General features: G+C 39.7%; 1 protein-coding gene across 1 annotated transcript in view; it reads right to left on the bottom strand.

Moving 5' to 3' along the window:
* LOC140948092 (sushi, von Willebrand factor type A, EGF and pentraxin domain-containing protein 1-like) overlaps window positions 1-16,203 on the bottom strand; it is a 41,849-nt gene that overhangs the window by 4,354 nt on the left and 21,292 nt on the right. Inside the window, exons 17-33 of the mRNA XM_073397318.1 lie at window positions 15,473-15,806; window positions 15,094-15,261; window positions 14,304-14,512; window positions 12,997-13,249; window positions 12,351-12,602; window positions 11,499-11,612; window positions 9,396-9,563; window positions 8,652-8,774; window positions 8,421-8,543; window positions 7,966-8,094; window positions 6,777-6,956; window positions 6,255-6,431; window positions 4,687-4,857; window positions 3,625-3,801; window positions 2,250-2,423; window positions 1,453-1,626; window positions 586-918 (exon numbers count right to left, since the gene is read on the bottom strand). Coding sequence (XP_073253419.1) covers window positions 586-918; window positions 1,453-1,626; window positions 2,250-2,423; window positions 3,625-3,801; window positions 4,687-4,857; window positions 6,255-6,431; window positions 6,777-6,956; window positions 7,966-8,094; window positions 8,421-8,543; window positions 8,652-8,774; window positions 9,396-9,563; window positions 11,499-11,612; window positions 12,351-12,602; window positions 12,997-13,249; window positions 14,304-14,512; window positions 15,094-15,261; window positions 15,473-15,806 — 3,259 coding nt within the window. The remainder of the gene's footprint in view (window positions 1-585; window positions 919-1,452; window positions 1,627-2,249; window positions 2,424-3,624; window positions 3,802-4,686; window positions 4,858-6,254; window positions 6,432-6,776; window positions 6,957-7,965; window positions 8,095-8,420; window positions 8,544-8,651; window positions 8,775-9,395; window positions 9,564-11,498; window positions 11,613-12,350; window positions 12,603-12,996; window positions 13,250-14,303; window positions 14,513-15,093; window positions 15,262-15,472; window positions 15,807-16,203) is intronic.

Genomic DNA, 16,203 nt, shown 5'->3' with positions numbered 1-16,203 from the left:
CTCACCTGGGGCCCGTTTCTCGAAAGTCCCGGTAACTTTATGGGCCCGAAAACAAATATTCAAATCGAAATGTAAAGAAAAAGAGCGCGGGTCCTGGCTAGCAAAACTACTTCATTTTGTTTCATTGACTGACAGTTTTATCGTGTTAGATGCAAAACCATTGAAACCTCGATCTTTAATGTAAACGGAGACAGCTTACCGGGCCCGTTAATTATCGGAACTTTCGAGAAACGGGCCCCTGGATATCCTAGCGTTGAATTTTTGGCAAAAAGAAAATAAACGTACGCATGGCTATATGATTTTACACGTTTAAAGTTTACCATCAAGATCATGGGTTAACATACAGTTGGTTCTACTTGGATTATCATGACATCTGAAAGTCACTTAAAGTACTCCGGGTCTGGAAAGGTATTAGCGGGATACGGGATGTGACCAAAATACAATGCGGGATTCGGAAAACGTTAACGCACGGTATACGGGATTTGACTGCAACCCGAGAAACGGGATTCACCAAAATCTGCGCACGGGATGTAAACTCTAAGTACTTTTGTGAGAACTGTCAATCGGAATTTGATTTTTACTTACTGACTTGCTGGTAAGAAGCGGAAAATCCCTCAGAGTTTTCACTAGAGTCGGAGATAAACCGTATGTCGATAGAATTGCTCTCAGATGCAAATGCCACAGCACTGCTGTAAACTCCAGAGAGAGTTGTTATAAGTTGTTTCGATGAACCGTCGTAAATCTCGACCACATCGTTACCCTTCTGCGTCTTGAATGAATTGAACGTTACCAAGACTTTCTTGTCAGCGGGTACGCTTATCTTCCAACGACAGTAAGCATTGTCTGGATAACTGTTGGGGTTGTTTGGTGAGCCAAAGCTTCCTGAAGGACCAACAAGGCTGGCACCGCAGGACGCAACTGCGTAGTAATTTTATTTTTGAAAAAGTGAGATCACAAGGATTAAAGAGTAAGCAGCGACGGAACTGTGGTATGGTATGTTGCTCAAGGGACAGCAAAACGGAAGCCATTGAAATTAGTTCTATCAGCGGTGTCCAAGGGAAAAAAATTAATCGGTCTTCAGAAGATAGAAAACGTATTTTGTTGCTGGGATGGCCCTACATTTTGCATTTAGTGATCCCAACAATCAAAGACTGACATTACTGATATAAAGAGGACGCGATGATTATGGCAACTGATACATAAAAAACAAAAAAGAAAATATAAAAAAAAAAAAGATATACAAATTTGGCAGCTCTGTTTAACAAAACTGAAAAGTTCATGCCGCTTTGAATGTTGAAATAGGCTATATTCCGTTCAACAAGTTCTGGCTGTTTGGACAATTAGAGCTCCAATACTCGTGGATCAACATTCCTAAAACGTATGTCACTGACGTTGAAAGAATTGAGTATCTCTGTAAAAGGTAATGCTTCAGTTCCTACGCAATTAACTTACCAGTACAAGAGGCAACTGAACCAGACCATGATCCATCCAGCTGACATGTTCGAGTTCTGGAACCCGACAGCTGGTAGCCTGGGTCGCAGTCGTAAATTATAGTCTTGCCGTAGGTAAATTCAGATCCTACTCTCTCTCCATTGGCAGGAGTACCAGGGTCACCACAATTGATAACTACAAAATGATAACAAAGGAAACAGTTAATAATATCACTTTGGCCGGTTGACGGGCACTGATCGGTGATTTGTATTTCATTAACACTTGTTGTTTTTAAGGCATCTCGCCACAAGCTGAAAAAAGAAATGAAATTATCAATGTGTTTGAGAGTTATCGACAAATGAATAGCTCTTGCCGCAAGGTAAGCCAATTTGGCTTATTGACAGGTTAACGAATTTTGCTAATAAATCCAGAAGTAATTCTGTGAGCTCGAGAAAGACGAGCGAATTTCGACGGCTTACAGAAGATCAGTCATACCTTTTTCAAAAATTCAACAGTTTTTACAATTACGCTCACTTCCTAAGCCTACCAAAGAATCAGCACGCGATGCAGGAAATTTGAGTGCTACTGGTGGCTGTCGTTTGTAAAAGCACTCATGTATGTTACATTCTTAACAAACGTAACCTAAATAAAGCTTTCCACTTCACACTCGTCTCAGTCCCTCTCAGTTTTCTTGAGGTTCCTGGGCCACTTACACGTACTAAGGTTTACAGCACACGCAGATTCGTATCTGTCTAAACTGTGCAGGATATGCGTAAACAATTATGCAAAAACTACTTCAGTCAATGAAATATACGTACTTTGGCAGGTTGGTTGTGTTCCATCCCAGTTATTGTCTGTTTTGCATGTTCTGGAGCTGGATCCAACAAGATTGTAACCTTCATTACAGGTAAAGGTAACTACGTCACCATATTGATAGTTCTCGCCAATCTTCTGTCCGTCGGTAGGTGTACCAGGGTTACCGCAGGAGTTCTCTGCCAATAAAACGACAAACAAGATTCAAAATATTACTTTTTGAGAACTCATGCAGATTTTACAGCTGCCTTGTTTGTCACTAATCTATACGAAAAATTCAAAACAACCGTTAGGCAGGTTGCATATATTATGGTACAAAAAAAAAACGGTAGGACAAAAATGCAACAATAAAACTAAAGAATGGAGCATGCAAACTCTCAAAGGTGAATCCCAGTAACTTAAACACCTGACTTTTGAAGGAGAAAGAGGACATTCAAACCATACCAAAATGATTTCGGTTCAATTACATCGAGAGTAAAAGGCATAAAAATCATGCCTCTTTGATGGAATATAATCCAATGAAAATCTTGATCCACTTTAATTGCTAAAAGTCAGTAATTTTACGAGCCTCTAGCTGTGTGAAAACGTTTCTCACCGAAGTCAGGACGCCTGGCAAATGCCCAGCAATAATAATAATAATAATAATAATAATAATAATAATAATAATAATAAAGGGTTCAAGAAAAGCGAAAGAAGCGGGTAGGAAAGAAAACGCAAGGTTAAAGGCGAAGAACGAAAATTTCGTTTGCTGCCCACGCCCAAACTCTTAAAGTGTGGAATTCATGCATGCTTTGAAAAGCAAAGACAGGGGCACCCAATGGATCTGTTCCTCAAAATATCTGTTCTTCAGGCACATTTTTGCTGGCTGGGAGATGTGGAAGAAATAATAGTCCTTGGAAGGAAAGTATCGCTGGGAAAAAGATAATTCAGCGTGTTAGAGGGGATTTGAAGTCTAGAATAGCTGCTACGGGTTACTTGTATGGGTTATTTACCACTCAAGATCTGAATTGTGCGCTGTGACACTTCCCAGTAAGTCAGGTTGCAGGTTGTAAGGTTGCTGGCTGGGAACTCTTCCATCAGTCTTGCTGGGAGTGAGGAACAGATAATTTTTTTCCAGCAATCTCCCAAAATGCTTAAAATAGTCTCAGACTGACTTTATTCACGCTTTGTTGTTGTTTTTAGGTCTTTTTCTCAAAATTTCCCGTTGGGTGCCCCTGCAAAGATAGATTAGTAATAGACTGTGAACAATTTGTTGGGCAGTGTTAGCTGTTGTTTTTACAATTTCTCAGAAAGTGGTTCGAACAGCTTTTTTAAACGATGCTTTTCGGCAAAATGTATATTGGTGAATAGATCAACTTTTTACAAGCACTTAGAACTTACCCAGACAAGCAGGTTGTGTTCCACTCCATAACTCATCTGCCTGACAAGTTCTCTCCTGTGAACCTGACAACTTAAAGTTTGAGGCAACACAAGAATAGGTTACCTTGGCGTTGTAAGAGTAGTCTGTACCGTGGATTATGCCGTTAGGTACTGCTGGAGGGGCACCGCAATTTACCACTAGAAAAAAATAAAAAAAAATAAAACACATTTCAGTAAGCCATTAAGACATCCACTTTTTTGACTAGGCAATTATCAAAGGCCTGAGAGTAGTTGAGATGGATTATTAATTTCATTACGTTTTCCACGGTCGCCACTTTTTTCTTTACAACATTTTAAAACAAGGAAAAAACCGTCTCTAAGTTGCCTGTCGTTTTATATACCGTAAAATTCCGAAATAAGCCCCGTGGCTTATATTTTTTTTCAAAGGCCTTTTTTGAGGGGTTTATTTTTGGAGGGGCTTATATACGGAGGGAAATTTGCGTTTCGAAAGCGATTGGGCTAGCCTTATAGTTGGAAGTAAATTTACCGTTTTTGCTTTGTTTTACTTTGTATCTGAGGGCAATTTTCCAAGTACAAGCCCCCGGGAGGCCTATGTTTGGACGGGCGATTTAACGGAGGTTTTTTTTTTTGGGGGGGGGGGGTATATTTGGAGGGGCCTATAACAAAGAGGGGCTTATTTTGGGAATTTTACGGTATCCTACCCCTAGTTGCTTAGTGGCTTCAAGCAGGCTTTGAAATAAACGAACTCATTCTCAGAACCTTGGTACATTTTTGACAATGTACAGCAACACAGGTGCCGTGTTATCAAATGAATTCAAATCCGAAAACAACGAAAATAAAAAACTGATGTGACGTGAGTGACGCAGGTGAACTTTTTGCATTCTTGGGCAGACGTTTTTTTTAGGGGGGGGGGGGTGCGGGGGTGGCAGTCGTCTCTTCAAGCTACTTAGCAATTTACATTTGTAGGCTTCAAGGCATATAAAAAAGAAAAGTGCCTTCTGACTGACGTGTGTCGCTCAAAAACGCCTTTGTTTAAGCTCTCTAATGAGAGCTTTTACTTACGGGTACAAGAAGGGGTTGGCGAGTTCCAGGCCCCACTCTCACAAATTGCATAAGACTGCCCAACCAACTTGTAACCAACATCACATTCATATCGAATGGTGTCACCATTTTTCCGCTGGAGTCCAATCAGTTGACCATTGGATGGGACTGAGGGCTCAGGGCAGTCAGCAGCTATAAAAAAAGCAAAGAGACAAGAATAAGCAAAAAAAAAAAAAAAATAAAATAAAATAAAATAAATAATTCTCTAGGTTTAGCTAACTGGGACAAAAAGAAAATCAAATCTTACAGGTCTGTGACTTAGGCAGTGTACAAAGCCGGTTACAGCTATTTTGAGAAAGGTTGTTGGAAAAAATGTGCACGCGACAATCCCGAAAGGTAATATTGGATATGATCGATACACTATTCCTGGCCACTGTAGCTGTCGAAGCTACTTTTGTTGCTTTCCTTTAGCACTCACAAACACATTTCCATGGCCTTTCGTGCCACTTCTTTCAAATTTCTCTGAAGAACAGTGAACTCAAACCACCCACAATGCCTTTCGGGATTGTCGCGTGCACTTTTTCTGACAACCTTTCTCGAAATAGCTGTATATAGTGCACTAACATCTTGGGGCAGTGACCATGTTACCTTAGGAAGCCTTTAGAAAGCAGTGCTATATTTTTCAAAATTGCAGTAGATTCGATCCCAGGTTTCTGTAAAATATTGATTCAACATTGTATATAGCTCAGAAACATACGATGTTGAAGGCAAATTAAGTTCATTTGCGTGGAATTGTTCTTTTCAGGGTTGTTAAAAAGTGCCGCAATATGCAAATTTGTCCCAATACTTCTCAAACATGATAGTAATTTTCAACATGTCCAGCTGCACGACAGGCTGGTAACGTCAGTCGATCGTGAAGAGTTATGTTCTTTTTATTTCATTATTACTTGTGAAGTTGCTGCACAAATGAGCGTTACACGGAGTACCGAAATTATATTTGGAAATTCTATTTACTTCCCAGCTGTCGGTAATTAACAACCGGGGTTATTTTGTCGTTTGGTGAACTTGGCTTTGCCTTAGTAGCAGTCGTGGATAAGGCTGGAAGTCCGTTCACCTTAAGTGGCAATTTCTCACTAGCTGGCTTTGCTAACGATTCTATATCTTGTCACAAGGACGTTTTTATCTACTAACTTACTCCCGTTTTTCAAAACGTCGAAAATAAGCCCCAGGGCCTATGGTTTTAAAGGGCTCCTCATTATTCAGTAAGGCTAATTGTAGGAGGCCTATATTTTTTTGCCAAATTTCCAGGTTTACATTCAGAGAGGTTGACTTTGGCTAGATTTATCCCAACTTCCCGGACGTAACGATTCTAATATTAACCAGATTCAGCAGAAACAGCTGACGACAACGACGACGGCTCGGGCAGCCCTTAAAATCGGATTGACCAATGTCAGAGAGGCGAATTGAGCACCATAAGTCGCATTAGTTTCCTTCCGTGTCCTTTGAGTTCTCACTTGACGTTGTATTGTCTTTGAAAAATCTGCATTTTAATTCTTCCGACGAGCATTCTTTCACCCGATGTTTCATACCTATACAGCGAGGATGTTCTCCGCTCCATGTTCCGTCGGCCTGGCATGTTCGTGTTGCCGATCCAACTAATCTGAATCCTGAGTTGCACGCATAGGAGACGACTGAATTGTAATTGTTGCTAGCAGTTGTGGTTTTTGTGCCGTCCTGCAGTTCACCAGATATGATGCATTTTACCACTAACCAAAGAAAAAAATAATAACAATAAAAAGTCAGCTCGCTCGCTCAATAATTCATTCGCTCATTCGCTCACTCACTCACTCACTCACTCACTCACTCACTCACTCACTCACTCACTCACTCACTCACTCACTCACTCACTCACCCTCTCACTCACTCACACTTATTCTTTCGTTCTCTCTTGCAACATAAATTCAACGAAACCACCCCGAATACCATTCTTTATTTACAAGTTTTTCTATAAATGTTTATTTTTTTTAGGAAACTGCCTCAATCTCTGCACACCTTCGAAAAAACAATACAACAGCATCGTTAGTTGTCTGCAATAATTTCGTAAACCTCACCATCACAACGAGGTGCGCTGCCAGACCACGTGTTATCAGCCAAGCAGGTTCTTGTGGAAGCTCCCCTGAGGATGTAACCTTGGTTACACGAGAATCGTACCGTACTACCAGTAGTCGTTGCTGGGCTGGCAGGATCAAGAGCTCCATTTGCAAAACTTGATATCGCTGGACACGAATTCGCTGTTTTTGAAAAAAAAAAAAAGAAAAAAGGAAAAGGATGCATGATTCAGAGAGAGTTAATGCAGTTAACTTCTGTTTTATCATGTCGCTGAGCTAGTCTGGTATATAATTGGCCAAATTTCGGATCATGACTTGCTGAAGAATTTTATCCCTTGTCTTCAATTTGGTGGCTACAAACACGTTTTTCTTGACAAAAGTCTATCAAAATTTAGTTAAGCTGTTGATTTTAAACTGTAAACTTCTTCATTTACGCTTTTATTTGCTTGCTCCAATAATATTACTACTAACAATAGCAGTACTAATAATCATAATCATAATCAGTTACAGAGTGAAATTACTTGAACCATGAAACAGATAATAAAAACTAGCGCAAGATAGCTACAAATAAACGTAAAAAGACAATATAATTAGTGCATAATAGTGCGTAATATTCTACTACATATTTCGCGGGTTAAGTAAAATCACTCTAATCATAGTAATAATCATAATCATAATCGAAATCATAAATTCTTAAAATAGTATATCCTTTGTCCAACGCCTATCATACACATATTTTAATACCCTGCCCCTGGCTAGCGTTCAGGTCCTAGATAGGGGCAGGAGGCTCGGTCTGTGATTTACAGACCCGATCTCAAGATTAGCTGATAAAATATTGGATTCTTGAAAGGTCTTATGCATATGGCAATTTGTTGCAATTGATTTGCATTTTGATGAAACAAAGAAATATCATTTGAATAAAAGCTCTAATTCAGGGGATAAAACTGTTCTTTCGTAACAAGAAAATAAACCTAAACAATGAATAGCCGCTGTGCGCTGGGTATTAATTCGTGTAGACCTTCCCATAAGCATTTTATCTAAAATATAACCTTTAGTTATGCACATGTCTCGGATCTGGCATTTTACAAAATTTGGATTTTTTCCTTTTAAAAGAAAAGTGACTGCGCTCTTTCGCTAACTCTCGACAGCAAGTAAGCGCTTCTGGACTCCTTGTTCATATTGAATAACTCACCTGCGCAAGTTTTTCCGTCACCATTCAGCGTGTATCCAGCGTTACAGAGACACTGATAACTTAGATAGGAGTTGACGCAAATATGTTCACAGGGTCCTAATCCTCCGTTAGTAGAGCACTCATTATCGTCTGTTAAAGTAAATAGATTAATAAATAAATAAATAAATAAATAAAAAGAACTGTTTAAGGTCTAAGTCTACTTTTTTGATATAATCGTTCCGTGTTTTTACAAATGCTTACAAAACTTCTCTTAAAATGTTAAGCAGTAGTTTGCGACTTTTTGATAGCCTGTATTTAAGGTCTCTTTCAGGCTCTCCAGTAGCACTACACCACAGCAGACTCGTTTCTAAATGTGTTCTTATTCTTTTCCTTTTTCTCTACAAAACTCCCTTTGCTTCAAATAATGTAATTATGTCATATCATTTCCTATGTTTTACTTTAATGAAACACCTTACCTTCACACGAGACACCGTCGGACGAAAGCGCGTATCCCGATGAGCAGGTACAACGGTAGCTGCCATCACTGTTGTGACAACTTTGCTGACAGTTTCCGTTGTTGAGGGAACATTCGTTGATATCTGAAAAAAAAAACACCTCATTTTAAGGACAGTTCAAGCCTATAAACCGCATTTTTATACTATCGCCCTTAATTTGGAAATGAAGGCCTTTGGAACTTGGACACCTACCTGCGCATGTTTTTCCGTCTGCATTCAGTGAATACCCTGAATTGCACGTGCATTTAAAACTACCGTATGTGTTTACGCAGCCTTGTGCACATCCTGAGGTCCCTTCAGTACACTCGTCAACATCTAGAAGTCAAACAAAAAACCCTTGAATTGCCAATAAACTTAATTTTGCTACGTCTGGGGGTGAAGGTCGGTGAAGAATAACTTCGTTCAAAACTTAGAAGTTAATGTTATTAACCGTGAAAGGATGCCGGGAAGACAAACTAACAAAAAAGAAACCAAACTTTGCCTACCCTGGATGGTACTAAAAAAGAATGATGATGCAACAGGTGCCAAGAATAATTGTACGATGACGTCAATTCACTAAAACTACAAGAATCCTTTGCTTTTAAGTGAAAATTGAAGCTTTAAAACAAAACTTAGCGAGGTTAACAAATTTAAATGAGCAAATAGAAAATAATGTGTATTTTCAGTTGTAGTCAAATGAAGTCATCGTGAACATGGCCCATAGTGATAGAGCTGATACTGTTTAGCATGCCGGAAAATTTCGGCTTTTTAAAAATAACCAAACGTAATGAAGCCCACATTTCACAACCGATCATTTCTTAATATTCTAATCTATTTCCAGTACTAGCATGGAAAAAATATAAATAAAATGAAGAACGAGACGTATACTAGGCTGAAGAGTGACATTACTATTTGAAGTGGGGGAGGGTTTATAAAGACTGATAGAACGGTGCTTACCGATGCATTGCGGGACTGCTGCGTCATATTTTCCATTAACACAATTCAGTGTTGCCGTTCCGCTTGCCCTAAATCCAGCATTGCATGTAATTGTCATTGTTCCTCCATGCGAACGGCTTCCACTATGATGACCATTAGCTATCTTACCAGTACATGGGCACTTCACAGCTGTGGTGTAAAATTAAGTGAAAATGTTTGCACAAAAACTTCCAGAATTCCTTCTCTTTAATAGACCTATTCGGCTAACTCAATGTTGTACCCAATTCAAATCTCCCGGGGTCAAGATTCTTTGTGTACTGTATTTGCATTATAATGTTGCATTCACATTTAAATGATATGGAAATTCCTGAAACAAAACGTTTTATCCCCAAAGGGTTTGAATTGGATACAACATTTAGTTAGCCGAATAGGTCTATAAGTTAGACGGAAACGAAAACTTTTAATCTATTTGGGAAGTTAATTTACCTTTCTTGTCGATTCTAAGTTAAAGAAGAAAAAAATGTGGAATGTAGTGCAGAATCGTATAGCCTGAAAAAACAGCAGACATTTGGCGACGCTACTGCTGGTTTCCCCGCCAAATGAAGTCTGAGAAACGAGCGCAGAAATTCCTTACTGATGACCCGAAACCACCCAGATCTGGGTCGTGCCTCTGATTAGTTGAAGCAAATTTACCAGGCGGCACGGCCAATCAGAAGCACTACCCAGATCTGGGTCGTGCCTCTGATTAGTTGAAGCAAATTTACCAGGCGGCACGATCAATCAGAAGCACTACCCAGATCTGGGTCGTGCCTCTGATTAGTTGAAGCAAATTTACCAGGCGGCACGACCAATCAGAAGCACTACCCAGATCTGGGTAGTGACGCGTCATCAGTATGGGATTTCTGCGCTCGTTTCTCAGACATCATTTGGCGGGAAAACAAGTGGTAGGGTCGCCAAGTGTCGGCTGTTTTCTTAGGCTAAAAAGTAAGAATCGTATGGAAGCAAAATATATGAAATCTAAAGATTTAGCCATACTTTACGAATAATTTACTTACATAAAAATAAAATCGTGTATTGCCAAACGCGAGGGTAACGAGAAGGGGAAAAATAATAATAAAAAGAGGTCTAATTAGCATAAAAAGCAACTTTACACGTGCAGCACACTTTTTTGTACATTTCTTTGCCGTTGTTGTTGCACGACTGGAACCTAAAACTTTCTAGTTTCACGTTTTATGGAGGAAATGTATGTTTTCACAAAGAAAAATTGTTTTTTTGGTTTTGGCTGTTTGATTTCCTTTCCACTGCGGCTAATTTTCACCTTACTGGCCACTAACATTTCTCATTTTCTTACCACCGCTTTAAATTTTTAGTGTTGTGTTTCTAACAAAATTCGTCTCCTTGTTTTTTAATCTCTCGTTCTAGCTCTTTCTCTGTTATCCACGTCAGCGTAAACAGTAAATTTAGTCGAAAAAATGACCCGGCTTTGTTGTTGTTTTTTCTCTCTAAAAGTGCAGGTGGCGAAGATGACCATAACATGGACGTCTGTCATCAAGTTAAACACAGGTTGCAGACTACACACAGAGTAAAAAAGGTCATTTCACTTTGGGTACCCTGTGGTGCGGAATGACGGGCGTTTTGCCACGTGGCTGCCAAAATGTCTCGGATGCATAGATAACCAAATTTTCTTACTCATGGTGCTCTGCGATAAGTGCAATAACTTTTATTACTGATCATAGCCCTTGGCGTCGCACTGATAAATGTGGATACAGTTGTTAGCCATTCCAAAAATACTGATTAGGTATCTAAGCTATGGCGGTTAGTTCAAAGTGCTTGCTTTAATAATGCGGATAGATGAAGTTACAAAATTATCCTCCCAGCTCTCCCTCGCTTGAGTCTTTGTTAACTTAACTAGAAATAAAAAAAGAATGCTTTGTTGCCTAAAGCTTGGGATCAATGTTTTTGTAAGGCTTCCTTATACATCGAGAATCAACGCAAGTGTATGGCTTTTTTTTGTGGAGGCTTAAAAACCTGCCTGTCATATATATATTTTTTTAACTCAAACGTTACTTCTTTGGTTTCGATAGAGTTTTAACATTCAACAAACTTCTTAACTATCTAATGCACCTGTTTCACAGTGTCTTCCTTCGTATCCGGCATTACATTTACACTGGTATCCAACTGGTAGAGCTTCACATGTTCCATGGGCTCCACATGGGTTTGAAGCACAAGCAGTGTTCGCTGTGAACGTAAGTCATACATTAAATTTATATGCAAGTTTTGCGAATGCCTCGTATTATTCAGTTCAAAAAGGGTCGAGAGGAGGAGGAGGATTCAAAAAAGGGGCTCAGATTAGGGGAATCCTAGTCTTAGTCAAACTCCGTCTCAAGCAAAATTTTAACATTTTGCACAGAAATCATTTAAAGAGGTGATCAGTCTAAGGCCTAGGCCAAGCGTCGATCTTTTCATCAGAGGAACCAAACTTAGTTAGTTCGACGTGTGGCTCAGTTGAGTTAGTCTGAATGATTTTGGATAGTCCAACCCATTCTATCCATCTGCTTCAGACGGACAGAACGTCTGAAGATCGTCTTCTGGACAGAACGTCGATCTTCAAATGCGACAAACTCAGCTAGTAATTATCAATTTGTATGAAAACTATATTTAGCCTCGTTCGGGAAAGAAAATTACAAAAATTGCTTTTTGGTCTGATTAGGTTGAATGGTTCGACGCGTCCTGAGTTCGATGTCTGGCCCAACAGATGCTCTTAACATAATTTAGGTGGATCCAAAGAGTTTCTTTCGTCTCCTGAAAAGTTTGTCGTCTGGCTTAGGCCTAAACAAATGACGGAATTGCAAGAAGCTAGTTTCCACCTTTGCACGTGAAAAAAGAAAAAAAAAAGAGAAAATAGAATGATTTACATAATGATACAGACCATAGATGCGCGTATAAACAATACCAGTAAAGGGATTTCTAGCTTACATGGGCAGGTGCAGACGTAACGAACTTTGAAATCTGGGCAACTTCGATCCGCTCTCTGGTCACTATTCAAGCACGTGATTCCGCTACTTGAGCACGTGGTCTTATTAAGCTCAACGTCAGGCATTGATAGCCCATCAACTGTCTGACAGGCGAAGGAAGTTGGACTAGCGCATGCGCTAGAGCTGGTTTCAGTATCCCCGTCACCAGTTAACGGTGAATCGTTGTTGATCCAGTTGGTCCAGCACTTGTTTTCTGAAAAGAAACCAGATAAAGGAATAAAGGTAGAAACGATCTTATACATAACTTATCTGTTCCAGAATTGAGCCCCCAGATTAAGGCCTGACTTATATTTGAGGTCACTACCTCTGTGTAAATTTGTCTCGTGAAATTTGGCAGCGGTCATACCGGGGGCGTCGAGTTATTTAAGCAATAGACCACACTTTCTATGGGTTTACCGGCATGACAACACACGCTGGATGATGGGAGAACACGAGAAAAGCTGGTAAATCACTCGCCTTCGGCTCGTGATTTACAAGCTTTTCTTGTGTTCTCCTAACATCCCGCGTGTGTTATCTCGCCGGTAAACCTATAGAAAGTGTGGTCTATTGTTTTTATAAAACAACTCCTTTAAGTTTTGTTATCTCACCTGTTCGAGCTACAGAAGGGGAAACTTTCTTGATACCCTGATCTGCAGGATCGTAGAAATCAGACCAAGCAACGACATTTCCAATAAAGTTATTAGCATGCCTGGCCATATCTGCAAGGTCGCTCGCAGGGAGCTCGTAATCCCACACATTCATCTGAGTCATATGGCCTATGAAAGCTTCATTTGCACTGAAGTTTGCAGCTACTTCGTCCTGTTCTTGTCCAAGCACAAAGAAACCATTTGCTGAAATTACCTAAAGAGAATTTGAATGTAAGATAGAAAGAATTTAGTTTTAAGACTTAAAATCCCGTGTTTTTGTTTCTGGCAACTGGAACCTTTAACGGTTTCCTGAAACTAATCTGAATTCAAAGCCGCCTACACTTCACCCTGCTCTAGTGTAACAAACCAATTACATGCTTCGTACATGAATAGGGTGAGGATGAGCGAGCATGATGTTGCTTTGGTTTCTTCTTTTTCTGGATCCAGGAATTTTCAATGGAGTGGGAGGGGGGGGGGGGGGGGAGGGACGGTTGGCTGATACCAATTGGCCAAAAAACTACACGTTTACTTTATTTTAAGTTGTCCTACGTTTGTCCCAAAACATGGCAATTTAGAAAGGACGAATAGTCCCTTTTCGAGTTCGCTATGACCGCTAAATTACAGAAGTGAAGACGCATTTTTTACACCCTTAGCCTCAATCTGATGTAATATGTCCACAAATTCCAACGAGAAAAAGACCTGTCTATTACTCTGTCTATTGTGTATATTCAAATCTCAAACCCTTACTTGCCAGAATTTCTGAATATTTTAGTTTACGCCGAGGCTAACCCTGTATGAATGCGTCGTTAATGTTTATATTCAGCGGTAATTTTTAATTTGAAACTGGACTATTGGAGACTGTATAACTGCAAACTCTTGAAAGCCACAAAATAGAAAAATAGAAGCTAACAGAAATACCTTACTAACCTAGTTGGCCAAAAGCGAGGACGGCGTCATTCGTCTAGGGTGAAGTGCCACAAATTTCTCACAATCTACACTTCTTTCGATGGTTCTGCATTAACATGTATGGCGATTGCACGTGTTCCTATATTTTTGGGGACCCACCGTATTTCCGTTTGTTTTTTACTGTGGGGGTGGGCTGTCTACCCCCCACCCCCTGGATCCGCCCCTGCCTGTAAAACAAAAACTTACCCAAAGTTTCCCCAACAGCAGTTTAACCTATGACATTCTCGTTATCAGTCCACTAAGTTACAAGAGACTCTTGAAAACTAATAACAGCTGATGCAAAAGTAACCAATAGTACTTACTTGTCCTGCTTGAAACGCGGTAGTGCTCTGCTTGACGTTACTTCCATCTTTGTACACTTTCCATGCACCTGATGAACTCTGCCAAGTGAAAGCCATGTGATGCCATTTGCCGTCATTTGCTGGTACATTAGTTGCTTCTTTTTCTCCCATAATCCAAATGTTAAAGCCATTGTAGTCGTGAATAACCAGAGCGTTATCCACAATTTTCCCTAATGGTCCAGATGTAAGATATACAGTAAGGTATCTTTAGGTCTGTCCCATAACTCATTTAGATAAATTTTGAAGAAATGAAGGTTTTACTTATAAATACAAGCCCAGTTCGTGTAATAAATCTTTGATTTCGATAATAGCTAGCAAAGGCCGTTGATACGATAGTTTAATGAACAGATCGTCTAGCGGGGAGTATAGGGCTAAAAAGGACAGGTGTTGGCAACATCGAAGTTGAACCCATTTGACCGTAACAGTATCAACTCACAAGTGTAGGATCTGTTCACAGTCTTAAAATACCGCTTGTAATACATTAAATGATAACAGCATGGAATACAGATTCTGGTCTGGAGTGGACGCGCCACAGCTCACTCCACAGAACTGTACCACTACAGAAACGTCTAAGCACATAGAAAGCGACAAAGAACATCTTGTTAACACGTAGACCTAGATTCTTATTTCTTCATATAGCAAAAGCTACTATTTTACTTAAATTAATTGCTGATAGCATTGCCAGTGTGCATATATCCCGCATTGGGAACTTTGCACACTATGGACCTAGATTCAAGTGAAATGATATTACCTCCGACTTCCGCAGCGTAAGAAAGAGGCGTTCCCGGATCAATTTCGGTGTTGGCAACCTTTAGCCAGAAGGCAACGGTAAAAGCTGTCAAATTCTGACGCATCTCGACGATTGATGCCCCACGGCCAAGTGACCTACTGAACTCAAAGTCAAAATCAGTGGACACCTCTGAAACAAAATGAAAATAATTTATTTTTTTATGTTAAGACTTAGAAAAATGAACAGACGCAAAAAATGACGGTTATAAGTTTTTATGGCGTTTTACCCAGAAACACAGTTTCAAAGATTTTTTTTTTTGAACGACCAATCAAATTTCTGGGTCCCTTTTATCGCTCCTTAATTTCTTTAAATAAATTACCAGAAATTTTCAGTCAGATACCTGTCTCGCAATTTGTTCCCTTGAATGAAGGCTTACAATAGCATTTATATCCATTTACTTGGTCAACGCAATTCCCGTTGTTCTGGCATGGTGAGCTGTTGCACTCGTTAATGTTGACGTCACACGTTGCCCCGGCATACCCTGGCCCGCAGCTGCAAACATGACCATAGCTTGTGTCGGTGCAAGTGGCTCCATTCAAGCAGGAGTCTGGAAGACAGCCATTGTCGTTTTTTTCGCATTGATTACCACTGTACCCTGTAGGGCAAGTACATTTGAAGGAAAGGTTTTCGACCGAACATGTGCCACCATTTTTGCAGGGAGACGATTTGCACTCCTGAAATAAGAAAGTAAAGAAATTATCAAATACATGGAGAGGCACGAAAACAACAACAACAACAACAATGTATTTTATTCAAGATCCATAAAGTTTACAATACTTTATGCCCTGCAAATAGCTATAGCGCCAATCTAAAATCGTTATTAAATTGCATATTAAGAAGAAAGGAAAAAAAAAAAGAAATACAACAACACTCAGAAAGAAAAACCCCCAACACAAACTCAATCGCGAGGGTTTTGTTATTAGAGAAAAAAAAAAGGACTAAAATTATAACTGGAAGTATATACAACATATCAGGTTAACTTCTTAAAATATTCTATTAAATAAGTAACATTCAAATAGATATCTTCCTTATCTGGGGAATTAAGGAGTAGTGATTTAATTTTTTTTACGA

The sequence above is a fragment of the Porites lutea genome, chromosome 9, assembly GCF_958299795.1.
Source record: "Porites lutea chromosome 9, jaPorLute2.1, whole genome shotgun sequence".
Classification (NCBI taxonomy): domain Eukaryota; kingdom Metazoa; phylum Cnidaria; class Anthozoa; order Scleractinia; family Poritidae; genus Porites; species Porites lutea.
The sequence above is the reverse complement of the archived record's forward strand: the minus strand, read 5'-3'. Positions and strand labels throughout refer to the sequence as shown.